At 42.8% G+C, this 27,582-nt stretch overlaps 1 protein-coding gene across 3 annotated transcripts; it reads right to left on the reverse strand.

Annotated features, from left to right (window-relative positions):
- Positions 1–27,508, reverse strand: CAPRIN1 (cell cycle associated protein 1). 3 transcript variants are annotated; one of them, XM_069016375.1, is made up of 19 exons: positions 27,323–27,507; positions 26,813–27,018; positions 18,376–18,438; positions 17,106–17,192; positions 15,233–15,471; positions 15,037–15,119; positions 13,840–13,977; positions 13,239–13,291; positions 13,067–13,153; positions 8,578–8,733; positions 8,384–8,492; positions 7,889–7,950; positions 6,403–6,513; positions 5,725–5,874; positions 5,405–5,555; positions 4,541–4,735; positions 3,458–3,558; positions 2,990–3,053; positions 1–2,221 (listed from the first exon to the last, which is right to left on the reverse strand). In XM_069016375.1, exons 2-19 carry the CDS (start codon positions 27,014–27,016, stop codon positions 2,157–2,159), a joined length of 2,118 nt encoding a protein of 705 aa, XP_068872476.1. In that variant the 5' UTR covers positions 27,017–27,018; positions 27,323–27,507; the 3' UTR covers positions 1–2,156. The 3 variants fall into 3 exon arrangements, with proteins under 3 accessions (XP_068872476.1, XP_068872477.1, XP_068872478.1); XM_069016376.1 differs by lacking the exon at positions 13,067–13,153 and having other exon boundaries at positions 27,323–27,508; XM_069016377.1 differs by lacking the exon at positions 6,403–6,513 and having other exon boundaries at positions 27,323–27,505.
- Between the last annotated feature and the right edge of the window lie 74 nt (positions 27,509–27,582).

The following is a 27,582-nucleotide window of genomic DNA, read 5'->3' on the forward strand; positions in this document are numbered from 1 at the left end:
TTCAACATTAAAAGGTTTGTCTTTTTATTTTTTTTTCCAGTTAAAAAACAGTAGGGACTATTATCTCAGTAATAGCTTCCTAAAAAAGACACAGAACAGCAACTTCTCACCGGACTGCAGTTTAGGAATGTTCTAGGCCTTGACTCAAACTGCTGCTTCCAGACATCAGCCCCGTTTCAGGATGCCTGGTGTGGAATATGGTCTTCACAAGCTTATCACTTCCCGCAGTGAAAACATTTTTCATTTGTGCTCTTCACACAGGACATGGAAAAGTGATTTCCCACCTATTTGGATGGAGTTCCAGACTGTTTCACAACGAAGTCAAAAGTATCTGACTGCAAGTTCTGAAAGTTCAGTTGTGATACAAAGTAGAAATGACCCTGTGAGTGAAAACAACCTTCAGTTTTGTACAGAACAGTTAAACACCACGCAGCTGTTCCTTAATTTCACCTTTCCACAGGTAGGAATTATTTGATGAGCAATACTTAACATATAATATAGCACTTTTCTTCTTGCACGTGCTATAGATTGCAACAGAACTACCAACACCTCTATGGAGGCAGCTATCAAAATATTCTCCCCACTGCAGAGAGAGTGCATGTGCGCAAAAGGCAGGCACAAGTGATTTTTCCAAAGATTATACCACAAGGATGCAGTAAAACTTGAATAAGACTTGGTATTTTCCAGCTCCTAGGCTTATGCCATTTCTTTTATACATCGCTGCCTTGATGAAAAAAAAAAAGGAAAAGTCCATCAAAAAGAAAAGGTTTCCCAGAAGTCACAGCTAGTAGAATAAAACCAGAAAAACAGGAGGAGGGTTTACATCTAGTCAGGAAAAAGAGACTATTTGGGGAAAAAACCCAAAGAAACCTTATGAAACGTCACCCCAACACATTGAATCTGTTTCAGCCGTTGAAAACCAGTGTTCCAGGATACAATTTTTATAAACATGTTTTATTTATCTTGCTTATACCATTAGAACTGTAACTGCTGGCTGTCATTTCCCTGAAAAGGGGAAATCAACTCAAACACAGACTGGTGCTTTTCAAAAGATAGCAATTGGAAGGGCAGCAGCAGCGGGCATTTGAGATTTCTTAAAACCTTCAAGGCTGCAGGAAAGACAAAAGGACATGTGACCAAAAGTGTTATGATTATCCATTAGAGATTTCCATCAGTACCGGCATCAGTTATTTAGGTGATAATACAGCAAGGTCAAGTATTAGTGACAGACAATGTGCAAGTCATAAGGAATGATAGAGAATACCAATCCTTACAAAAGTCATTGCTATCAAAGAAACTTAAAAGTGTTTCAAAGAGATATCTAAATACTTCACATCAAATATACAGTGGCCATCCAGATTATAGCTCAGATTTGTAGCAAAATTTTGTTCAAGTGCCAAATCAAAGCTTTTTTGTTGTTGTTGTTGTTGTTTTTCACCTTGTCTCCTAAAAACAAAAAAAAATTACACAGTTACATTAGCAGTTATGCAAGCGCTCTGAACTCCTTAGCCACGGGAATCAGGGCCCTGGTGATGAGGAGTGCTGCAGCTAAGGGTGCCTCTTCTCTCTCACAAACTGCTTCTAAGCCCACCTGTCTATTTAGGGCATTTGCATCACTACACACCTTTAACTGTTCAGTGCTTCAGTTTAATAAGAAAAAGCTGAAATGCAGTTGTTCTACCAAGCCACACTTCACCTTTTCCATCCTTTCATGGGAACATTTAAGTTTTGTCAACTGCCACCACAGTAAATCTTTATGGATTTGCAGATTTTATCCGAATTTGTTAAATCACTTTTAAATGTCAGAAGCGAGTCGTTGCTTTTTCCTGCCACTTCAGTTAACCATGGAGATTGGATCACCCTGAAAATTGCCTTTTTTGCTATACTCTTAGCAAGGGTGAGGAATCTGAATCTCATATGCAAGGCTCAAGATGATGCTTAGGACAGAACATGCAGAGTAAACGTTGTTTCGTTCCTTTCAATATCCAGGGAATATAAAGCTGGCAACTGTAGTCCTGTCATTATGGGTAATGAAAATAGTCCCTTTACAACAAACTTCCTGTAAGGGAGAACAAATAGATAATAACTCTTCTGGTAACATGTATTGTACACTGGCCAGCGTGTTTTTGGCGTTGAATGGAATCCTGTGAATGTGTTTAATTCACTTGCTGAGCGTTCATCTGAGGCATCCCTCTGTTTGGTCTGGGGGGCCCTCCACGACCTAGAAAACACACAGAAAGGGGGTTGAAATCTGCAGGAAATCTGGTTAGTTTAAAAACAGTCCTACATCTCCTGGGCTAAACTCAGAGAGACTCTGCTGTGCTTCCTGAAACATGCCCTCAGCTTCACAGCAGCCCAATGCTGCACTGAGCTCCAGAGGCCTCAGTGCCACACCTCAGGGCTTTCAGGACCGAGACAGGGACAGAACCCTTCAGAACTGAACTGCCACGTGGGGTTTCACAGATGCAGGGCACAGCCTCGAGCTGCCCTCACTGACAAGGCACTCATGGCCATGTCTGTATTGACACAGAACAGTCTCATCACCAAAAATGGTTTAAGAAGAACACTTGAAAAAATAGTGATGAAAATAAAGTCTAGAAGCTGAACTACAGCCTCATTATGTCTGTGGGGTTTGCTTCCTAAGCTTTCATTAATAAAAGACAGTTAAGTAGTTCTGCTGTATCTAAATGTCAACAGCAATTGCTGGTTTAGCTTCTTTTCCAAGAATTCCTCATTCAAGAGCCAACTAAACTTCTACCACCAGTTCACAGGATCACAGTAACTCAAGTCAGCAGAGTCCTCAGAGGCTCTGCAGGACCAAGCCCTGCTCAAAAGCAGGGTCAGCTATGAGGTCAGAGGAAAGTCAGCTTATTCTTAATTGTGAGCTGCTGAGGAAGGAGTGAGGTTCTTTTCGAAGTCCAGAACTTTAGAAGTTGGCTCAGAAACTTCCACTCAACCCAAATCAATTATTCACTACTCTGGAAATTACCTCTAGGAGCTCCCCGAGGTCCACTTTGTCCAGAGCCACGTTTGAAATTCTGTTGATATCCATCCTGAAGCAAAGAAATTAAAAAAGTTACAACATAAAACTTGGGCATTCTGTTACTAACTGCCAGGAAAACAAGGAGCTTTTAGAACTATGTGCACTGACAAAACACCTGTAACTTCAACATGCAACACTTTATTAGTTTAAAATAATATTAAAAAAATAAATTCTTACTTTCATTAGTGCCTAGCAGCTGTAATAAAGTGTGCAGTGACAAATGCTGTCTCCAGTTACAGGGTATGTTGCTCAATATAACTAAGAAATATAAATAGATGTCTTTAGTGTTCAACTTTTCCAAACTACACAGAGGCAGTTTGTGTTCCTGAGCAATAAAAGAAGTCCCAGAGGAAGTTGTCACTAACAGCTTTGAGTGCTTTGGACACGTATTTCCCCCCTCCGCTGGTAGCTTACCCTCTGGTAGTTTGAGTAATCCCGAGGAGCATTGAACTGGGGCTGTGTGTAGCCACTGTTTGGAGTGTTGGAAAAGGAAGGACGGTAGCCATCATATCCCCCTAAGGAACAGGGCACAAGTCTTTCACTTGCAAATCAAAGTTGCACTTAATACTTGACCTTCTGCTACTATAGAAAGAAAATCAGCAACAGCATTTTACCTAAGCCTTAAAAAACCCCATCCCTTTAGGAAGGGCTGTTTACTTTCAAGTCAGGCAAATGTCTCCAACATCAGGGCTAATACATTACAAGAAATGAGAATGAACACCTGCTAAGGACTGGGAGGAGGCAGAATTCAGTGCATTTCTCAGAGTAATCTGAGGCTTGATTTACAGAACATTCAGTCCAGAGCTAAACATGATCCTAGGTAGGATCTAAATGTCCCAGCTGTGGTAACTGCATTCACACTCCAATCAGTTGTATTTTTATTACACAGGTTTCTTCTCTACTCCCCAGCCACACGAGAGGAAGAGAACACGGAAGACAGTACCTGTGTCCATAAGTAATCCCAGAACACCTGACAAGGAAACCATCTCTCTCCTATTCTAACATAAACCTCTTTGTAACACTGACAGCCACACATATAAGGTCCACGAATCAGGAACATTCTCTTATCTATCCAGAACTACAGTATCATTCCTCCACTCCTGTTAATTCCCTTGGCCTAGTGACTTTTGGACTCTAGTGTTCCTGTATTTCTACATAAGCCAGCCTACTTTCATTCTGATGAAACACAGAACTATAAAATACATTGTGGAAATAAAAAGCATTTTTGAAATACCAACTGGCATCCGAATTCCCCGCTTGATGGCTGGCTATTGCTGCATTTGCTTATACTTGCAGTGGATGCCTAACAATTGTATTGTAACAGAGGTCCAGACACACACTTACATCTGAAGTTGCTCATCTACAGCCAGTAAGATTTCACTGTAAGTGTCCCAGTGTCACAGAGACACTGCCCCAGGTCAGTTTAACACCTGCAATCCTGAGCTGGCGCTCTCCCAGTGCAAGCAGAAGCTGTGGGTGCCTCGGAGAGCTGCTCACCTCTGAATCCGTTTGCTGGGCCCCTGTAACCGTTCATGAGGCCCCGGGCCCCGCGGGATCCCCCCCGGGACACCCCTCGGCTGTTGTAGTAAGGCTGGCTGTTCCTGGGAAATCCAGTGTTCTGCTGGGGAGGCTGCTGGTGGTTTCCTGCCACTTGGTGACTCTGGTCCGGGGAACCGTGGTAGGTACCAACCACTGCAGGGGAATCGGGGGAAAAAAGAAGTAGAAAAGTCTGGATTTCTTTATGTTCCCACGAATCTCTCTTTAAACCCAGCATTCGGGTATGGAGAAAAAGGATGAGGCTCTTTCTCCTTATTGCACATCCAGTACTTGTTAGCACTGCAGTGGAAAGTGAAGGCAGTGCTGAGAGAAGAACAGCTCTGGATAGAGACTTTTATTTTTTCAAGTTGCTAACCTGGATAGCATTTTGCCTGCTGAATTCAAACCACATCTCACTGATTTCAGCAAAGCATTCCAGACCTTTGTGAAATCTTGCATTGACTATTGAGAAGCTGTAAATATTTGCTCTCATTTCTGCCTTACTATTTCCTTTATAGAATGTCACCTCAAATTGCACTATTTGTTTAAACCAACCAGAGCAAGTACTTCACTCTACTGCTTTCACCTTCAGAATAATCCTGGTTCATGTCTTTATTTAAACTCATATAAAACTCAGTCAAGTGGTGTAACAGTTGGAAATAAATATACCGAATTTCACTCCCTGTTGGATATTCAAACCCAGAGTAACAAAACCTGGTATTGCTCAGGGGAAAGGTTTGCAAGGCAACACGTGACATGCTTTTGCTCCATCATCTAGGACTTCACAGACTATCACCTGCTCTACCAAGGCCACAAGAATTTTACCTGTCTGGAGTTGTTCTTGCTGGAGATCTGATTGTTCTACTTGGTGAGGCTGATTGGAGAAAGTCTGGTTGTAACTGGCCTGGTACTGGTTTTGTTGCTTAAGGGTTTCTGGCTCATTAACAGGAGGAACAGGTGCATTCATGTTGAATACCTGTAAGAGCAGAAATTCATTTTTACAGCTCTTCATTGTATCATGTAAAGAAGCATCAAAGTCTGAGAAATGTGAATCACCAAAGACTATCCCAGGTAGCTCCATGAGTGATTCCACCACAAGGAATGAGTACCAAACCAAAGGGATCCAGTATGGATTTCCTACTCACTGTTTGCATGGATTGGAATGGAGCTGCGTTAACGTTGATTCCGCTGCTATGCAAAGGCTTGCTGGATCCAGCCTGGAACACCTGTGGCTGGGATGCAGTGGGAAGTGACGATGACGATGGGGTCTGGTCTGCATTCAGTGACATTGAAGCCTGATAATTAAAACAAACAACATTTTAGCAGCTTTTGAGGTACCAAAACTTTAAAAACTTAGCTTAAAAAAGAGTGGCAATGCCTCAGCTTCACCTCTACAAACACCTGGCTCCTACTTCAGCTCAACAGCCTCATTCACAACAGCATCATGAGAGGAAAAATCTAACCATCTTCTCCCTCATTAACTTGAAACACAACTAGAAAACACTGGAGGGGAAATGAGTAAGTTTCCAGGCTAACTGCTGGCCAATGTAAAAAAATAAATCCCATTTCCTAAGCCAACAACACTGATGCTCCCATGCTGATGTTGGCATGCTGCATCTAACTAAACATACAAGCTTCCAAATGAAAAGTCTTACTATGGAAGACTTACTGGTCACAGAAAGGCTCAGAACTTTGGAATCAAAGGGAATTGAAGTGGCCCTATCAACAGGCAACTAAAAAGAATGTTATTTACGAAGAAACAAACTAACATTTGATGTCACCTGCAATCAGAGTTCTTCCCACCCCTGTGAAACCTGACTTGCCTGAATCTGGTCAATTGATTCTTTCTGTGGCCGTTGCTCTGCTGTGTGAGAAGGCTGATACATGGGTTGGGAAGCTGTATATCCCTCACTTGTAGAAGAAACCAAGGGAACCTGACAAAATAAACCCCAAAGCCCCCAAAAGTCAGCTGATGCTCACACACAGTTTTGTAAAAAGTATCAGAGACCTCTGGATGGATGGTACTCTCTGGTCTGTGAGCCAGCAGATCTTCACAACCAGTACAAATTAGTTACTTCCAACCACCAACATTCTAACATGACACAACTCCAAGCTCAAACACAAGTGGACACGGGCTGGCTTCCAGTGGCCTGAATTTTATGTTTTATGAGCTCTGCTCTCCCACAGAGCCCAAGGAAAACTCCAGCCAGCAAAGCAGAGGGCTTTGCATTAAAGGCTGTACTGGGGAGCTTAAGAGGCAATGGGTAACAACTGATCGCGGTGTTCACACCACACTGGAATGTTCCAAAGCCAAGAGTAAGTTTAGCTACTGCTTGCAAGATCCTCAAGAGAATCACTGGCAGCACTAGTTGAGGTAAGGGAAAGAAGAAAAAAAATCTATTGGATTAAGTCACAGACATCACCTAACAGCAAAATAGGAACTAGTGCAGAGAAAACACTCTGCCCAAAGAAATCATTCTACTCATACAAGACAACAAGACTGTGGAGAGCACCAGCACTTCAGGAGGTACATACAGAGGAAACTCACTCCTGCTTCTATGTAAATGAGTGACTTAAACCTTGCAGACCTAATCTGGACAAGCCAAAGGAAGCAATTTATACTGCCTGTACTGTGAGATCCATCACCTATCCAGGTTTTTTTTTTTAATTGCAAATACCTACAGGGATCAGACCCATTACTGAGACCAGCAGAGTCCTTGGAGATGCCACACATGCTTAACACAAAATTAGGAAGTTCTTTAATCACCAGACAACTGAAACATCTTAACAAGAAGGTGACTACTTCAATTATACAGTGGAAAAGGAAGTTTAGGAGATCCAACTTAAAAGCTCAACTGAAAATAGCATTCGACTCACGCTGACTGCTCTACAACTCCAGTATAAAATCCCAATCCAAGCAAGCAACTGGAAGTAATAAAACACAACACAAAATCTGTAGTTAATGCATTAGATCTATCTGTGCCCTGACACTCATTTGAACAGACACAGGCTGCCCTTTAACCAAGTGATTTCTGTTACAAACAAATAACAAACCACCTGCTTCTAGCTAAACTGGAAGTACTACTACCCATGGCTTAACTACTAAACAAAGATAAGATCCCGTTACTGGAATTTGTAATGTCTGCAGAGAATGGAACGAGCATTAGTAATGCTTGTAAGCAACAATGGAGACCACCCATCTCCCAAAATTGGAACTTCAGCTTTTTGAGTTTCTCACGTAGCTAGGAATTATTAACTCAGGCCTAATATCAAACTCAAATCCAAAACACAATTTACTGAACGCTTTACCTGTGTAGCTTCTGGTTGCACAGGAACTTGGGTAGGCTGGGCAAGTCTTGACTCAGCATGAACTGAAGGAAAATAATTTCACTTATTACATAGTAAATTCAAAACCTTTTACAGAATAGCATTACTATCTTCTCTGATCAGTTATGTGAGAGCTGATCATCATGAAGATGATGAAGCCTTTAGCATGGCAAAGCTATGCTCAAATTACCAACTCCTGTTGCCATGCAAAGAACATTTTTTCTAGTAGTCCAAAATAATCCAAAGCAAAACCAAAAAAAACCTTTAGATATCCCGTATTTCCAAGCAAAACCTATAAGCAAGTGAGAATTGGAAGTCTAAAAATAGCACAGTCCCATTTCTGAGAAAAACACACTTTAACAGGACTGTACTATTACTGGTGGTGACCCTTTTACCACGCAGCAGTAACTGAAGCACTTCTAAGAGATGACTTGCAGGCTTCCCCAGTATTTATGTTTAGGATTTACCATTACAAACCTGGAGGGCAAACCATTTGTGGCATGTCCAAACTCTGTGCTGGGTTCATGGGCTGTGCAGATACGATGGCAGGATCAAGCGTTTGGTTCTCAAATTCCAGCATCGAGTCCTGGGGAGAAAAAATAAAAAAGAATAAAAAATCAAATCCACACTGCTGTGGGTTAAACAGATGAATGTTTAGAGTACAGAAGTACCTGCATGAAGTTGTAGGGGCCCTGCATCTGTGCCATGAGGTCCTGTACTCGCTGTCTCCTGACCAGGGGGTCTGCCTGAGCCACAGCAGTGAGTGCGTGAGGTTCCGGGACGGGAGGAGACGTCGCCTGTGTCTGTTGCTGCAGGGAATTTACAACCTAACAAGAAACAACAACCAACTGCAATTTCAGCTCGAGGCAGCACTGCACTCAAGTGACTTGGGAGTTCTTGGCATTTCTGGCTATTGCCTAACTGGTTATGGATGATGGAATTACTGCAGTGGGGTTGAGTATTACATCCTACAGACAGGTCAGTGCTGGTAGCCAGCTACTCATTTGAGCACTCACAGGACGTCAGAGTTCACACTCTGCTCTTTTTTTTTATTCTCCATCTGCTCTTTTCCCCCATGAAAAAAAAGTATTTGTTCATTATTACATGGATTTTGTTAGAGCAGGATTTGAGACAGCAATTTATCAGCATTTGGAAATTTAAAGGAAGTGGGGGAAGAGTAGGCTTCAAAAATATGCACAAATGGGGAACAATTATTTTTTCATAGCTTTTTGGTAAATGTAAGTGGAGTCAGAATTTTTTTGTCTTTCGTAAGACTTCAAAATGCTCAATTTTCACAGCCACTGTTATCCTAGCTCCCTGATTTACTGTCTCAGGGAACAGCATGCAGCATTGCATGACAAGGATTGCCAGACAGCACTGCAAGGGGACACCAGAAGCCCAGAAGCAGAAGCACAGCTCATGGTGGGCAAGAAAGCTCAGATTTACCAGACATATTCCAAAGTGGCAAACATCAACAAAGGAACAAACTGCAATGGGCTTTCAGAGAGCACCTGATCAGACAGCAGAGCAACCAGCACAGCTGGACACGAGCATCTCAAAAAACCATCAGCAAAAAGTTTGAAAACAGACAGCAGCAAGGATGGTCAAGCTGCACTCTGATGGCCCTAACCAGTCCCTAACCTGCTCTTTAGGCAGCTCCCACAATCCAGAAGTGCCATTTTCCATGTCAACAAATGCCCTTTGAAAGTATCTTTGTCAATGACTTGTTTATTACTTCTCTATTTCAATGAGCTTCTGATATTAAAAATCTTCCAGATAAACAGCTAAGCTTTAAAACTTAGGTACACAGGATATAAATCAGCATACATGCACCTGGATTCAGAATACTGATGTGAAGTAGCTGATTTCTTGTTAGAACTGCAGAAGACAGATTTCTGTACAGCCATCATGACAATTAACAAACCAGTCCTATTTTAGACCAGTCCTATAACAAAGATCTGAACTTTAAGCCTCAAACTGCCACTATCCAACCTCAAAGCCTGTACATTTCTTTAAAATTTCTCAAAGAAACCTACAGCACCTTCCAGTATTCCTACTGCTTGCCCAGCTTTCCAAACCTTGTGGGCACATAGCATTCTGCACATGCAGTTGCCTCACCAACTCCAATGGCTTGTTCCTTTGACCAAATCCCTGACAGAAAATCTGAACAAAACTAAAAGCTAACCACAACCTACAGTCCTCTTCAAGATTCCCTTCAGAGCCAAATCACCACTAGTAGCAATCCACAGAGAAGCAATTTGACAATTCCCATGAAAAATACACCCTAAGGTAGTCCACACTGGAAACCAAGCATAACTGCTCTGGTCTATCCCCAAATTTCACATTATGGACTGTTTCCAAATTAAGAATTAGGCCCTGTAAGTGGAAAAAATTATCTAGAGCACATATACAGACCTTTTGCACATTTCAAAGCTTAAAAATTGAAAAGAAAGTGCAAGCCAGATCAGGTGAAACTCTGAGTAGTAAAACCAGCAGCCACTCATCTCCTGTGTAATTGTTACCAAAAATACTCTCAATTATTTGAGCACTACCACTCAACTCATGGAGTCCAAGCCATTCACAACAATTCAGTATCTTCAAGGAGAAAAAAAAAAGAGTTGATGGAATCATCAAGAATATGTAACAGTGACAAAAATATCCAACACTTTCACAAATAGTACAGCACTAACTTCAGATGGTGTTTCATATTTTACATTATCTTTTCCAATCCTCTTTTTTTTCATGTCAGAAGAACAGTTTAGGACCTATTCCTTCAGCCTTATTAGCACTACCAGGTACTCTGACCTAGTACAGCCAGAGTAGGATGAAACTAGTGAACAAATTTCAAGTTGTGTGGATGAAGATAATCTTGGCAGCAGGCAGAGCTGCCACACACAATGCAAGGAGACTGACAGGGGACAGGAAAAAGGAGGAGGAAAGGTAAACCCACAAGTTTAATGACACCACAAACCAACAGAAAGAACTTGTGTTCTGGCAGTCTGAGAACAGTTTTCAATTCTACACAAAATCCATCCACCCAGAGTTCCACAATCTAAGACACAGTGAACTTTGTGTACAACCAGACTCAGGTACTTTTTAGAGAAGAAGCAGTTAAAAAAAAATTAAACCCCCACAAAACAACAATTAAAAAAACCTCCATAAATACTATTACCAATAAAGGACATCTTCACCAAAATTAAAACATCATATAATCCAAATACACTTGGAAAATTCACAAGTAAATTCCTTAGTTTCAAACTTATGGAAGGCCCACAGAAAAAACATCCTTGTGAAGACATCATCACTTCCCAAACTAGAAGCACACCACAGAAATCCTGACTGTATCACATCCACCTGAGGGTTACCGAAAAAGAGAGAAGTTTATGATATCCTCCCCCTTCCTGAACAATTATGGAGCTCTTCTGAGCAAATGTTCTCTTTCAGATTTCAAAATTCACAGCTATCAGTGTACATTCTGTGTCATGATCTTACCAAAGCACAATTCAGCTGCACTTCCATGAGAAATGAGATTGTGATGCCAGCAAGAATAATTTTACAGGCAGATATTCTCAATTTCCCTTTTTTGTGTTATAGCTGAGAAAATAAGACTCTTAATTATGAAGAAACAGTGATTTTCAACTTTAAATTTTTCTCAATTATTCCTTTTTTACGATGTCCAAGATATTGGGACAAAAAGGACAACTGAAGCATACATTCTTTGTACTGTCCTATGAGGACAAAGCCGATCCAGTCCCATATTGGATCTAGTACAGATGCCTGAAAAATGAGGAGTTTCAGAAATCTGTCTCATACCAAACTGCAACCTGAATTACGTCTTCATCCATACTCCTTATATTAAGAACTACAGAGAACTGAACCACTCTGGACCCTTGGTAGAAACAGATATAAAAGGGGTATAACTGAAGCCTATCAATCATTAATTTTTAAATGTTGTGCCTTCTAAGAATACTCCAACCAAGCATGACTTTAATGTGTGGGTTTGTCAGTTTAACAGATTTCTTAAAACACATTCAACAGCAGTGATATTTTAGGGTTTTTTGAGTAAGGGAATGAAATACTATGACAAGAAACTACCAAACTCATTCACATACATGGGAAAGCTTCACACTCATCCTCAGTATTATTAAATCTCTTGGTCTTCAACACTGTAAAACAGGAATTTCAGCCAGATTCAGTGTAAATCAGCTGGATTAGTTTATCAGATCAAACAGCTGCTCTGTTTTTTCACCATTTCACGAGATGTTGAACACTTAATCCACTCCTACACTTAGAAGCAGCCCAAAGGCACCAAGAAAGTCTAATGCAGTTTGCTGCTGCAGAAGGCTAAAATCAATCAAAAATTAACTCTCCAGCACCTGAAACAAGCTGCTCCTGCTTGTTTTTAACAGACAGACACAACTCAAGCTCCAACATACCAAACATGGGGTTTGTCCTTTCCTGTACGTGAAGAACACAAACTCTGGTGCAATAAAATCATGGACTTGTACATGTAGCAAAGTCTGAGTGCAAATCACTAAACTGGGAATGCATCCCAACACCAGTGCACCACAAACACCACAAGTGAACAGCCACTCAAGTGCAAGTAGTAACAAGTGAAACACTTGAAGAACTGTAGCTCTGGGAAGCAGAGACGTACACACAAGCATATTTTAACATCAAATTATGCACATAAGCAATCTGCAGCAGGTATTAGTTGAGTTACTCATTTTTAGCTCCCTCTCCAGGGACCTGCTCAATGAAAGCACAACTACACCACACTGTCAGCAGCTGGGGAGAAAAACCTTTAAGTTCTACATTTGCAGCTAAGTTCTCAAAAAAAAAAAAAAAAAAAAGACTTCAAAAAAGTCCTTAAAGTCTTTTTAAGCCTAAGACTTTTAAGTCCTGTTTTCCCAAGCAAGCCACTAATGAAGAAAAGCAAGTTCTCTGCAAACTTAGCCAGACTAAATAGATTTTATTTCTTTTTAAATACTCCTGAGCTAAGTATGTAATTAAAGAATCGAGTAGTGAGTCCAAGCCTACTTAAATATATGTATTCTTTTATATATTGGGGGAGAAGGGATGCAATACTAAAACCTATCATGAATTGTGAGCCAGCAGAAACAGGGATTGCAATTTTACCTGCAGTACACAAGATCTTACCTCAACCGTTTCAACTGTCCACTCATCTACCTGTTCCTTCTCACTACTGCTGAACTGAGTCTCTGCCATGAATTGTCTGTTTACATACTAAAATAAAAATAAGAAAGGGTATGAAAGTAAAAGTAAGTGGCATTAAAGGTATACAAAATGACAGTCTTTCAGTGAATAATACCTCAGTTGATTCAACTTCAGTCGGTTCAGTAAATTCTTCTGCTGGATCGGGTTCTAGAAGAAAAAGGAATAAACCGTTTGTCTGGGAAAACCCCAAACCAACAACAATTAACACCCCAACCACCCTCATGTTACAGACCTAGAAGATACAAAGTTAGATGAGAAAGCCTCGTGTCCCAGAATGAAGTAGAAATGACAGGGGCATTAACAGGGAATTAGTAATAACAAATAATCTCAGAGCTTTGAATTAAAAAGCAAAAAAACCCCAACATTAAGTTCCTGCTAGGGAGAGTTATGTTCAGCTATGGCTTCTCCACAAAAGGGAAAAATGTCCTGAGCTTGTTCTTAAAATTGGATACAACATTCCCAACTTTAAGTACGTCATCACACTGTCTGCTTCAAAAACTGCTCCCTTCTAACATAGCTTAAACTGGTGGGAACCACTGGAAAGTGGCAAAGCCTCAGGCAGCCAGAACTTTCATCCTGGATGGTTTTGGTACTAGAGATGAGCACTGCATTTGCAATTTAATCACTCTGAGGACTGCAGAGACAAGACAGAACAACACAAATGTGTCAGTCACAAGGCATCTCCCCCTTCTCACCAGCCTCTGCTGCAGTGTCTTCTACCGCAGGTGCAGGCGCTGCCTCCTCTTCCTCACACAGCCCATTCTGGTGGTTGTGGGTGCTGTCAAAGTAACTGGTCTGAAGAATCCGTTCAACAACCTCCTTCAGTGCTTTGTCTGGGAAAATGGAACAGGGGAACATCAGCACCAACTCAGCCCTCATCATCTTCTCCTTCCTTCCCAAAGATTGCACAGTTTTCACAGTCCAAAGATTGTACATTTTATAACCCTTTTGCTGGAAGATGTTGCTGCCCCAAGCCAATCCGTGACCATTACTGGTACAGGATTTCTTCTCTTACTACGTCACATTCAATAAATCCATAAATAACCCACTGCCATTCAGAAAAATCTGAAGGGCAAGGAGGATCTTAAGAGTACATACAAGTCTTCAGAAGATTTGTGGAACACTTCACAGCGAGGCCAAGTTTATGAATTAGTAGACTTTTATTCCTGTTATTTAAAACCATTACTGTGAGACAATTTCTTACAAAACAACTGTCAGTACAAACAAATGTACACAGGTACCACCTGATTCATGAAGGTTCTTCCCCTGAGGTGAAGTGGCTCAAAAGAGCTTTTGTAAGCAAAGAACACTTGCCCTCAGTGCCTCAGATGAATGCTGGGGCATCTTAACCCAAAAGACATCAGCCCCATTGGGAAAGCAGCATTACTGGCTGCCTAGGCCATGTATTTGGGAATTATTTCCTGAAAAAAAGCAGTCTGGCTGGCATGGTCACACCCTGATCTGCAGCTGATCAATGAAAACAGGGCAAAGCCACTACACTTTTTGCAGGAGCCAAGGGGGAGAGAACATCCCACTAAGGATGGCCATGCCACTTTATGTATCAGGTCCTATCAACAGCAAAGCTCCTTGCTCACACACAGGTTTCCAGAAAACAAAGACCTGTTACTGAGCACCAGCAGAGTACTGCTGAAATGGCAGGAACAGACTGAGCTTCAACACTGAGTAACGCTGAGCCAGTGTAAAATAAAAACCACCACACACTGAGCCCAAACCTCACAAGGCACTGCTACAGTCCAGCTAAGAGCTGAGGAGAAGCAGTTACTCTAGGAACCCAGAGATAATTAACTGCCCAAGTTCTCTTACATCAGATGTGTGTTTTAGCTCAGGCACAAATTCAATGTGCTGTCTCTTCATGCAGAGACTGTACTTACAGGTTGTTCCACAAACTGGTTTTTCCTTCCCTTCCAGTAAGTCCCACAGGTGAACAGATGCTTGCTCATACTGCTCATTCAACCTTAAAAATTAATTAATAAGAGTTAATTTCTTACCGAGTCTTTAAATTACCATACTAAATACATTGTTAACCGACAGGCAATTAGAAAGACAAGCATTTTGCTATAACCCTACCTCATGTTCATGTCTCGCTCAGGGTAAACCAGCTTGTAAAACTCATCCAGCATTGTCAGCTCCTCCTCTGTCAGCACTGGCACCCCATTGGATCCTTGTTTGAGGTCGCTGCGCACTTCATCATCACCCAACTTCTCCAGAATAAACTGCAGCTCCAGCACAGTCTTTAAACGCTTCTGCTCAGCCTCCTCTCGCATCAGCTGCTCCCTGCGAGCTGTCTTCTTTATTGTTTTCTGGATCTGGAGTGGACCCAAGGGAAAAACAGATAAGAAATGTCTTTCTTTGCTAAGAAAAGGTGCAGGAGAGCAAGAGAAGAGCCTAAATGTTGGGTTCTTCCACTGGGCAAGAGCAGATTTTAAGTGTTGGGTTCTTCCATTTGGAAAGGCTTGGGTGATCCAGATTTTTCACACTGGCCACACAGAGAACAGGAACAGAGAAGTTATTCACCACATCCCATGACAGTAGGAAATACTGATTGGAACTACCAGGAGATCAGCTTAAAACAGATCAACCAAAGTACTCTTTGTTTTTTCACGCACCACGGGAGGGAACTCATGGAATGTTTTGCCATGAAAGGCTGGGGAGATAGAAAGGATCAGCAAGTTCATAAAAGGATTTAAACAAATTCTTGGACATGAGATCCCCAGTCAGACACCCTAGGGAACAAGCATGTGCATCCACTGCAGCACTTCCAGCGTGAGGAGCACGGATGCAGGGAGGGAGAGGATGACACATCATCATCAGCCTTGAGCTCTGCACTGAACCTTCCACAAGGCAGGTCTAAATGCAGCACCACTCTGAACCCACAGGATGTTTCTTCCATTATTCATCTTAATCCAAGCATCCAGCATCCCAAATTCAGCTGGTTTACCTTGCAAATTTAATATTCTCTACCAGAAAATCTATTGGGACAGTAACTTTCTCACTTTGAAACACCTAAATTTCATTTTTTAAAATCAAAGATGTATCTTAAAATCAACTACATGTGAACCAACTGCAGTCAGGAAAAACTGCAATCAAGTTTGAAAGCAGAGCACCAATCTGGTACTCCTGGATTCACTGGCCTCTTTTAGCAGTCAGCTGACCAGGGAAACACTGCAGAACTGACTTGTCCAGAAAAGAACGCTCCCCATTACTAACATTCCGTAAACACAGATGGAACCGTGATGCCAGAAAATACAGAAACAGGTTGGCTTAGTCCTACAAATGAATTGACAGCCACAACCAATGTAGGAAGCAGTTTGTAATACAAGGATGCTGCTGCCCTTCAAATTCTCACAGCCTGTTCACAAGCTAAAACCACTTGTTAGAGCAGTCAGCTGCACTAACATCCACTACACAACCAATTCCTCCAATGCTGCTGCTCCTTCCAGAACTCCCAACCTTTTAGAACTTAATTCTCGACCACAATGTTATTTTGCCTCCTTGATAAAACACCAACCCAAAAGATTACCTATTCTATAGAATCCAGGTAATTTATCCTTTACAAAAATATGAATTGTCCCATAATGCAATTTCAGATTGTGTTATTAAGAAATGAAAACCCTGTGAAATCAATTTAAGAAAATGTTACCAATGCTAGCAAGTGACCATCTTTAATGTTGCCGGGCAGACCTGTTCTGTGATCACACTGTTTTCAACACTTGAGTTGTGTCAGAAAATTACTACGTTATTCTTGCTTCCATACATTTATGGAGTGCATCAGAAAGTCTTCAGAAAACCTGACATCAACTAATATAAAGAACAGAATAAAACAGTCAAACAACAGGAAATCAAGGGCAATTCATCCCTGTAGACAGAGGTGACTACTGCATCAGTGGAAGAGTTTAAAGTGTTTGGATAACCCACATGGCAACGCTTGATCTTTACTTACATCTTGGCTCAGAGCCATAAAACTCCTCTGCAGTTCCTTAGCAAATTCCAGATTATTTGTCACTTCCTGGTATTTTGATACCGCATCCTTAAAAAAACCCAGAAAAACCACAAATGTAAACCAGAACCAACAGAACAGAATATATACTTCCAACAAATAAATTCCCATGTGTTTTAGTTCTGAAGAGAGACACGGGACCCCTCAATGGGACTGCAGCTATGTTAAGGCAAATTTAGATTTTCACTGGCCCAGATATCAAAGACTTGTCTATGTCCTTGGGGCCTCTAGTTTCTTTAGATGTGCTAAACATATATAAAATTATGCCTTTATGTGCTCACGTGAATGATGGACTGGTCTCATGGTTGGCTGCAGCCAGTTCCTGACAAAAACTATCTAACAACTGGGAGAATGGGGGAGAAGAACATACGGCAACTCAGAACTGCTCAAGAGTTTGAGAATTAATGATTTGTTATCTCCAGTCAGAGCCCAAATCAGAATATACAGAGCATAATGTCCCCTTCCCCAGAAATCTTTGCTTTTGCTATCTTCTTAAACCTAATACTCTGATCTGCACCAAAGCAAACCAAACGCCTCAACCCATCTGGTAGTGCTGTGAAATTCCATCAAATCAGAATCAAATCAGGGGGATATGGCTGAGACATTTATACTCCTGCTGTGACAAAATAATGGAATTTCTCCAAACAAAGATTTTTATGAAGCCTAGTAGTCAGGCTTCATAAAAGACATGTGTTTCCCTCCTCAACATGGTGTCCGTTCTCTTCTCTGCTCAGCAAACAGAAACCTTATCATGGTTTCTCTTCACAACAGGCCATTCCAAAATAAAAACACACAGATCTGTGATATTTCAGTTTTCAGCTGGCACAGAACCACCGAAGTGAAGATGAAATCATCACATGGACCAAGGGAAGCAGCTCATTCTTTTAAGTGTCAACAGCTGCAATAGTTGGAGGGTACATTTTTTCCCTTCACTTTCTCAGTGTTAAAAATCATCAACAAAACACTGTTGATTACTGAGCATCTGGTGATCTCTTGAAGTATCAATGTGCATGTTTGCACCATGCAACTAAATTTAAATTGATATTTGCTTTTTATTTACTACAACTGCAAAACTGCAGCTGAATCAAGCTCTACAATAGCCTACTTTAAGAACCAGCCCCAACAAGGAGAGAGGCAGCACAAAACTCCTCATCACAAGATGACAAAACAATTTAACAGAGATCTGGTTAGGATTTTTTTTGGTTGTTTTTACCAGTTGATCTTGATTCAGACGTTCTCCCTTGTTCATTCGTTCCTGGTAATCATCAAGTTTGCTCTGAAACAAAAGAAAAATGCTGTTATGAAGAGCCAAAAATCAGTTTAAAGCTTTTTTTTCTACTTGGGCTAACAAAATTATGCACTGTACTATTACAGTACACAGACTGTAACACAAGCACATAACTGTCCTGTAGGAAGAGTACATGAGAAAAATTCTCTTCTGGGTTGAAACATAAGTATTTTCCCAAGAGGTAAATATTTTAACCCTGTTTATTTGGCTATTACAATGTCTTCATGGCTAGTTGGAATTTCCAAGGAAATTCACATTCTTCCTAAGGGGAAAACCACTCTCGGTGGACATTTCCTTCAGTCCAAACACCAGAGAGCTGAACTGAGGGCTGAGGTAGAGCTTATCACCACTTTATCACTACAGTACCAAAACCTGACTGCAAACCCCCACTGTCAATGCTATTAAGATTCAGAACTGTAATTCTCTGTAGCTGCATCACTTAAGAGAGTTGCAAAGAATTTTAAACAGTTTCTAATCCTCTGTGCAAGAATGCCCACCAACACGATTCGTATTAATAGCTCTAACATAGTTTTGTTCAAGAGCATTAGGATTTTTTTTCCACAGGAAGAAACTGAAAAAAGCATCACTGGGCTACTTTGCAGCAGGATGGGTTTTCTCATCTGCTTAAACAGAAAACGATGCAGAAGAGTGACATTGGCCAAAAGCAGGTAAAACTCCTGTGTGCCCAAGTGACAGATTCCACAGGCTAACGAACTAGAAAGGGTCTTCAAAAGGAAGCAAAGCCTGTAAGGATAACATACCTAATCACTAAGCTCTTTCCACCATTTCTGTATTATCACTAATTACTACATATTGAATGAAATTAGCCTTGATCTGATTTTAAGTTATTAAAATGAATCCTTAAAAATTATCTTCCCAATCTAGGATAATAAAACATGAAAAGCAGAACACTTCATTTTGAATGTCAAAGAATTAAAACCCTGATGCAACCACTGTCTCAGGGTTTACATTTGCCACTGAGTGACACCCTGTTTGGTTGCTGTTGCTCTTTGTTTCAGAGTCTTCAGTTAAAATATTTTACTGATATTTTTCTAGTTAATTCAACTTCTATGCTCAGCCTCAGATTTTTTGGAAAGATCAAAGTCTGTGGAATAGTTTACCAGGCAAGCTCCTCTTCCAAAGTATTTGATGCCCATCATTACTTCCTGAAACCCAATCACCGCTGTGAGCCTTGGTCCCTTTGATGTCACTGGTGCCCACAGTCTGGATCTTTTCAAGTCCTCCAAGCCAGATACAACATTTAACTACTTCACCTTCCAGTGTATCAGAGCCAGCAATGGCCTAGGCAAAGTCAAAGCAAGAACTTCCAGACCTCCAAAAATATATGACTGGGAATCTCATGCTGGGGACAGAAACTACATGCTAACAGTTGTTAAATGCAACAGCCACAGTTCGTAACAGACAAAAAAAGTAGCCCTGGAGAGCATCTGGCACACTGCACATCTATCTCAATAGGAAGGAAGGTCAGGTTACTCGTCTCCATCCCAATTTCAGAGCAGATGATGACATGCTTGGACAATCACAGGACAGTTCTCTTGGTCTGGGAGAGTGTGGCTGAGCTGTGAAGCCAAAGGGAGGTAAAAGGGCTGAACCACTGCAGTGCCCCAGTGCAAAGCCAGGTCACCACACCTCTGATGGCTGAAATCCTATAGCAAACTGGCTTTGCAGACGAGGAAATTTCAAAGGAAGTTCCTACTTGCTCAAGTCACTGGCTCCCCTGCTGCAGATTACAATTCCCTTGGTCACCCTGATGCAATAGTTTGTGAGGCTGCTCAGTAAATAGACTGCAAACATGAGCCAGCTTGAACACGGTCTACAAAAATGCACTAAAACAAGTTCTGTGATCCAGTCTCCAACACAAACCCATAAACAACAACAGTAAAACAAACAGGGTGGAACACTGTATTCCAGAACACTACTTTGTTCAACTTTGCTGAAAAAAACCCATTTATTGCAAAATTACGCTGTGAAACACTGACAAAATCCATTTTGCTGTCTGAGGGCATGAGGGAAGAGACAAAAATATCCTAAATAACTACAGTTTTTTCTGTATACTTTTTCAATGCATGGTTGGTCCTTTCAGATTAAGATATTGCAGTAACATACTGAACAATGCACACCCTTTTTCTTGAAGAGTGAAATATTCTTAGGTCTAATGTAAATGCTTTGCTTATTTTTATTCAACCAAAAAGCAAAGGGTAATATGTCAATTTCTGTTAGGAATAGAACAAAAGTTACTTGTCTTCACTTTTTCTTCTTTGTAAGTATTCCTATTGGGAAGGTAAAAGCAGAGGAAGGAAAGCCCTGTCAGCTGCAATGCAGAGGACAAGCCAATGTGCATTTAGTTAAATGTTACCACAAAGATTTCAACTGCCAAGTAAGCGTTTTTCTATCATCCCAAAGACACTTTAAGATCCAAAGCTGCATTACACAGAAATATTAAGTGAAATGCTTTCCTTTTTAATCTGCACTGTCAACTAACAGCAATCCAAGAGCAGCATTAGTGCTGTAAAACAACTGCAGTAAAATTCCTGCTTTAGGAACCTAATGCAGTGCCTGCAAGAGGGGAAGACTGTCTTTATGTTAACCCCCCTACACAACTTCACCCTCACTCCTCACAGATGGAGATCTCAAAGCATGGAGACCAAACCAGCAGGAAAAAAAAAAAATCCAGTGGCAAAGTGAGCACATAAATTTGAGTATTGAACAGCTCATGAGTCAGCAGCTCCCAGTTCTGCAGGCAGCAAGCCACCCTGCTTCAGCTTTTTCCACTGAGATACCTGAAGTGCTTTGGAGTTTCCTGGGGAAAAAGCACCAAAACCAGGCTCCTGGGGCTATGGTGTTCATTGCTTAAGCATGCCCTGGATTTTACTTTAATAGGAATCCGAAACTGAGTTACTTTACTGCAGTAATAGACAGTTCTCTTCACCTCCTCTGAACTGTCTCAAAAATGTCATCCTAAAGTGGAAACAAAAAAAGAAGTTACATGGCACTACCCTCCAAACCAACACCGGTTTTAGAAATGCCTGACCACTGAGCCGTCACTTCCAGTGCTGTGCTACAAACTGGATCACTGGAATCATCAGATTAAAAATAACCCTTAAAAAAGGGGGTCAGGAGCAGGAGGGAGGCTCTATATTTAACCAGATAATTTCAATGCTATGGTTCTACCAATTACAGCAGCGCAAGTGTGCAAGACAAGCTGCAAGGTGCAAGGGGACAAGGTAACCTCTGTGAACAGCTGGAGTAAACCTTTTGGAATCCAAACTCTACTACAAGCTAAGAAAAGGTGGAAAGGACATTCCAAGTCTGTTTCCTGAGGCATCTCAAAAACTGAATGTTTTTGACAGCACAAAAGCAATTAAGATCATCCAACATTTAAAACAGCTGTGTAATACGGTTTGCATTGAACTCAAATAAAAGCCAAGTTACAAATCAGAAGTTTATTAACCTGTTTTACATCTCTGCATTGTAATTTATCTGCCCTCCACCATCACCTCCACACTCATTCATTGCTTTGCAGCAAAAACTGCCCAGAAATGAACAAACAAACCCCACAAACCAAAACCAGACTTCCCATTTTCTCAAAAAAAACGGGCAGAAAAAAAAACATCAAAAAGGTAAAACACTTAACAAGGAAGCTCAGAACCTCTCAAAACCCACCAGTTCTGAGAAGCAGTTTCAGTCCTGAGCTGGAACGAGGAAGATGGAAGGATGCAGTAACACCAATATGCCAGAACACAAAACACTTACAGGTCTTCTGTTTAAACTGAATTTATTTTTGAAATAACAGTTGTAGATATTCTGGTGGGTGGGTGGGTTTTTCCCCACCGTCTGGGAAGTTTGATGGTTTAGAAAAAAATATCTGCATGATGTATTCGTTTTTAAACAAATGACAAAGATACATCAATTCTGTAGTTTCATGATCAGTTAACCCCAAAGGGAAAAAAAAAGCTGCTTCAGTAACCAGAATTACTTCACAGAAGAGTGGAACCCCAAGTTTTGGTGACGGCACAGAGATGTTCTTTCCAAACCACCACCATACAGGATTTCCTAAAGAAACACTCTGAATTTACAGGGAAGCTGACTACACGGCAGGAGACCTGGATTTTGCTCTACACATCATTTTTGTTCAAAAATGTTACTTTTACAAATGAATTCTAGAACACCAACTGGGCTGCAGAACACAAATCGAGCTCTCCCAACACATTCTGTGTGTCTTTTTCTTCTGAAACAAAAACTGTCATCCAAACCCCAAAGCAGCATCTGAAAAACTGAAACTAGAAGGTGTTTCCAGAGCCCCTTGGACTCATCATGCATCCAGTTAACTGAACTCACTGGGAGACAATCCCTATTCTACAATAACCAGTTAAAACCAAAAGAGACCCAGCTGAAACCTCAAAGCACCAACTACCACATGATTTCACAGATAAAACTGCTTGGGTTTTCAAGACATGAAGCTGGATATCCAAAATTGCTACCAAGAGAGGTTTCAAAGAAAGATTCAGGCTTTTAATACACAGTTTAAAATGAATGTTACGATTTGGTCCAAAATCACGTTTAATCTCCAAAGATAAAATTCAAACCAAGCCTCACAAGGAAAGGTTCTGGAGACACTCAAAAGCCTGGGATATCCAAGTGGCCCAAAATCATGGACAAAAGCATTTAGAGAGATGCTATCAATGGGCAGCTTCAAACTTCCTGCTACCACTGACTGCACCTACAAGTATGGAAAACTGATCCCGCTGAACCAGGTCACATCAACTTCAAATGTCCATCTGCTGTTCCACGACAGTTCTTGTGCAGCAAGGACAGCAGCACCTGTGAGCTCCTCATTCTGCACCCCAGCCAGGGTTACACTCAGCAGGAAATTCAGACAAGCTGATAAAGTGGCAGCAGCTCAAGTTACCAGGCACAGGCAACACGTGCCATTTTTCCAACTCCAGACACCAAGCTCACACCAAGTTTTTAAGCTCACAGGTCGTTACCCTGTGAACATCTGCCCATCTCCTAACCCACGTGTTAGCAAATAAATGATTTTGCCCCTTTGGCAGAACATTTGTTTGATAAACTGCTCTTACATGGCTCATGCTCTATTGCACAAGTTGAAAGCAAAAATAACTGGGTTTTTTTCATTCAGCCCTGAAATAAAACCAGAATTCGATCTACATTCAATTGGCTTAAAATTTGGAAAGGATTTTCCCTCTAAAAACAAAAACCCAAAGAGCCAGGGAAAAGGAGGAATTGAAGGTGAAATATTTTCTCCTAGGGAGCACAGAGAGCTGGCAGGATTCTAACCCCAGACACCTGACAAACACCTGGAAGAGTCCAGGTAACCTCTAAATTAACTAAGCTAGTCAACATAAACTCGAGTTGCACATCTGAAGGTCACATAGAGAAAATACCCCTTTAATTACCCCCTTCCATGCACACACAAATATCTTGTCATCTAAGAACAGAGAAGAGCATTCCTATAATTTCCAAATATAAAGAGATGAGGGGAACACAGACGTTTTCAGGCCATGCTTTCACATCCCTTTCTGAACAGCAATTCCATTTATCCTAGTCCCTTTTAACACAAGCAATGCTCATTCTTTCAAATAAGGTCACATTTAAGAAAAGAAAATGAAAGTGTAACTAATAATCTAGTAGTTTTAGTTTATACAGAAACATTCAAAACAGTATAGATCAAAGTTACAAATATTATTTCAATCTGTGTTTTGGTAGTCATGCTATTTTATCCTCTGCATTTAGAGGTAAACGTTACATTAAATTTATTCCAAAAATTCAAATTTCTTCATGAAGAGTGACCTTTCCTCTACTAAAAGCTGCACACTCATTTAAAACCTAAGATGGTACCTCTTCCAGAGCAATCATTTTTCATCCTTCAGAAATGTGTGTCTAAGTATATTCTTGTATTCATTCTGTGACACAAAGCTCTGAAAATCATCTCTACTGGCCTTCGGTACCAGCTGCTGACAAAGAAAGGATTAGCTGTCCAACTAAGCACAAGTTCCCAGTGAGATTTACTGCATTTCTCACCCACTCCTGTCTGTGCAGTATCCAGCACAATTTTACTTTCTGGATGCTTGGAAAAATCAAAAATATATTCTTATCCCCAGATACAAAGCACAAGGAAATACTGATGTGTACAATGAGCTTTGTTTTAAGACACAAAGCATGTAACGCTCTCTTTATTAAAGAGCATTATTTACTACAGAACTCTTGATTCCCCCACCAAGGGAGAGGCTCAAGCCCACAAATGAGTTACTCTGCTTCACCACACCAAAACCCATTTCTCTCACGACTTCTGTAGTGCTTATGAGTCCTCCTTCAGGAAGTTTCAGAACTTCAGGCCATTAAGACTTAAGTATCTTTCAACTTTAATTCATCAGGGAGAGACAATATGGAGCTTTTCCTTTTCAGGCCCCTGCCCTTGCCTTTTCTTTAAGCCTTCACTGCCCAGCAGAGAGTATTCCAAAAATAAATGCTTTCAGTAATTTTCATGGAACATCTTCCAACAAAAGCCATGGCCAGAAAAAAAAGGGCACTTTGTCCCCTCTATTCACTGGGTAGAACACTTCACCTGACTAAAACTCCACTCCAACAGAATGGAATGGGGAAGGCAAGTGTAAATTAGGTGTAAAAGACTTCAAGGTTAATAAAAATACTGCTCCCAGGAAAAGCTGACCCTCACACCAGTAACACAGTGCTTTATCCTTTTGAATACTCCCAAGTACAGAACAGGCCAAAATATTCACCTGCTAATTTTGGTTTTTAAAATAATATATTTCTAACACAATAAAAAATATTCTCAGCGGATTTTTGTGTATGTCGGGTACAACAGTTAAATTTCAAACAATTGTTTTGTATTGGAACAATTAGAGAGAGAAAGATCTGCTGCCTTTCTCAAGCTGAGGACCAGTACTGTGTGTGCACATATTCCTGTGTATTAATGACAAGTTTAAGACAGACATCTTGTCCTGTCTACACACAACAGACATGGAGCAAAAGCTCCTCTGATTCCAAAACTTACCTAAAAGGTCCTGGCTTCCTGCTTTTTGCCATGTCATTTTTAAAACCCAGGAAAATCCCACACCCAGTTTTTAAGTGGGAAGCTACACTGTACACAGTGTATTTATACAGTGTATTATTGATACACAGTGTATTATTTATAGCTAAAGCACGGCTTCTTTCATTTACAACCCACCTGTACAGACTAATTTACTGGTAATATTTCCACCTTCTACAATGTGGAATACTATGAATACAGCCGAAAGTGCCAGTTAAAAAAATTAATAGAACAGCTATTATGCTTATTCACGTTTAAAAATAAAAAGAGATTTAGGGCTCCAGCATGAACATGAAATTATTTTTCGGTAATCCCTAATTTTAGCTTGGCAATGTGGTGTTTTGAGGCAAGTCTCGAGGCTATCCATGCATTAGCTCTTTTTTCTGACGGACGCCTCATGCTCTGTAAGTTGTAAAGCCCTGCGAAGCTCATCTAATCTGCCACCACCGAGAGGGTGCAAAACACGCCGCGAGTAACCACGACACCCTTTTCCTCTTGTGCCACAACTCGGAACCGTCCGAGCACCACGGATTTAGTAGCTGCTCTTTCTAAAAATAACCCCTGAAAGGCCGCTTCCAGCTGGGCTCAGGCTCCCAAAGAGTTGAGCTCAGGGCGATGGAAAGCGAGCGGTGACACCGGGGCGGGGTGGGGTGGCCCCGGCTTTGTGCGGGCGGCACAATGAGCTCCGCCGGGGAGGCCGGGCCGCCGCCATGTTACAGCTCCGCGTCCATGTGCCCGGCACCGGGGGCATCGCAGCCTCTGCCCGCCCGCTCCGCCGGGCACGGGCACCGGGAGCGCTCCGGCCACCGCACGGAGCGGGGATGTGGGGAGCCGATCCCGGGGATGGCGCGGCTGGGAAAGGCCGTGCCGCGGGGAACAAAAGGCGGAAGGAGGGGGAAGGGAGCGGCGCCGCCGAGGGGGCTCCGGGCAGCGGGGGCGAAGGGGAGGCGGCAGCCGCGACCCCTCCGGGCTCTGCCCCGCGGGCCGGGGGGAAACCGGGCCGGGTCCCGGGAGGGCGGCCGGGGATGGGGCAGGGGGACCCCGGGAGGGGAAGGGGACAGGCCGGGGGAGCGGCGCTCGCCCTTCTGGAACCTTCCAGCGGGCGGCCTCTGGGGGCCACGCCAGGAACAACCCGGGAGGGCTCGGCGGAGGGCCCGGCACAAGGGAGCGGAAGGGAAACAGGCCAGACCGGCTCGGGGGCAGGGGCGGCCGGAAGACGGGGGGCAAGGCGGGTGGGCACCCGGGGGGCTGAGGGGACGTGGGGATCACCTTCTTCTTCTCCAGGTTGCGCAGCTTCTTGTCGATCACCCCCAGGATCTGCTTCATGGCCTCGGTCTGCACCGTGGTGATGTTCACACCCGCCGCCGCCTGCGGGGCCGCCGCCGCCGGGGCAGCCTCGCTGCCCGGTCCCGCTTTGCCGGTGCTGCTGCCGGTGGTGCTGCTCGCCATGGTGCTGTTGGTAGCCGAGGGCATCTCTGTGAAGGAGGGAGGGAGGGCGGGAGAGAGACAAGAGAGCGGAGAGAGCGGCGGGCGCGTCACAGGGAGGGAGCGCGGACGGCGGGGACGCGCGGGAGCGCGCACGCGGCCGCGCGCGCACGAGCCGCACCTGCCCCGGCGCGCGCCCCGCGGAGCCGCCCCTCCCTCGGCGCGCGCGGGGCGGCGGTCACGTGACCGCGCGGGGCGGCCGCCTCGCGCCCAACGGTCACTTTCCCTTCACGCTCCCCTTCCCCCCCCCCGGCCCGCTCGGTGTGTCCGGAGGGGCCGCGCCGCCCTCCTCACCCTGTGCGCGACTGAGCCCGGGGGGGGGGGGGGACACGCTGCGCTCTCTCTCGCTCTGTAGGAATGGCCGCCTCAGCCACGCTCCGGCCCCGCCGCCCGCGCTGCTCCTGCTACCACGGGAGAGAGAGAGAGAGGGAGCGGCGGCGCGCACGCCGGCGCGTAGAGGCGAGGCGGCGCGGGAGCCCGCGGGGTCCTGGCTGGCCTGAGGGTGCCCGCGGAGAACGCCTGAGCCCGCGGCGGCAGCTGCCGCACTGCCTGGG

The sequence above is a fragment of the Aphelocoma coerulescens genome, chromosome 5 (genome assembly GCF_041296385.1).
Source record: "Aphelocoma coerulescens isolate FSJ_1873_10779 chromosome 5, UR_Acoe_1.0, whole genome shotgun sequence".
Lineage (NCBI taxonomy): Eukaryota > Metazoa > Chordata > Aves > Passeriformes > Corvidae > Aphelocoma > Aphelocoma coerulescens.

Excerpts from the sequence above, each read along its gene's own strand:
- CAPRIN1 (XM_069016375.1), bottom strand. The coding sequence starts at position 27,016 with ATGCCCTCGGCTACCAACAGCACCATGGCGAGCAGCACCACCGGCAGC. Across the intron at positions 13,154-13,238 it reads CTGAAGTTGAATCAACTGAG|TATGTAAACAGACAATTCAT; the intron begins GTATTATTCACT and ends TTTTTATTTTAG. Across the intron at positions 5,556-5,724 it reads CATTCCAATCCATGCAAACA|GTATTCAACATGAATGCACC; the intron begins GTGAGTAGGAAA and ends CTGCTCTTACAG.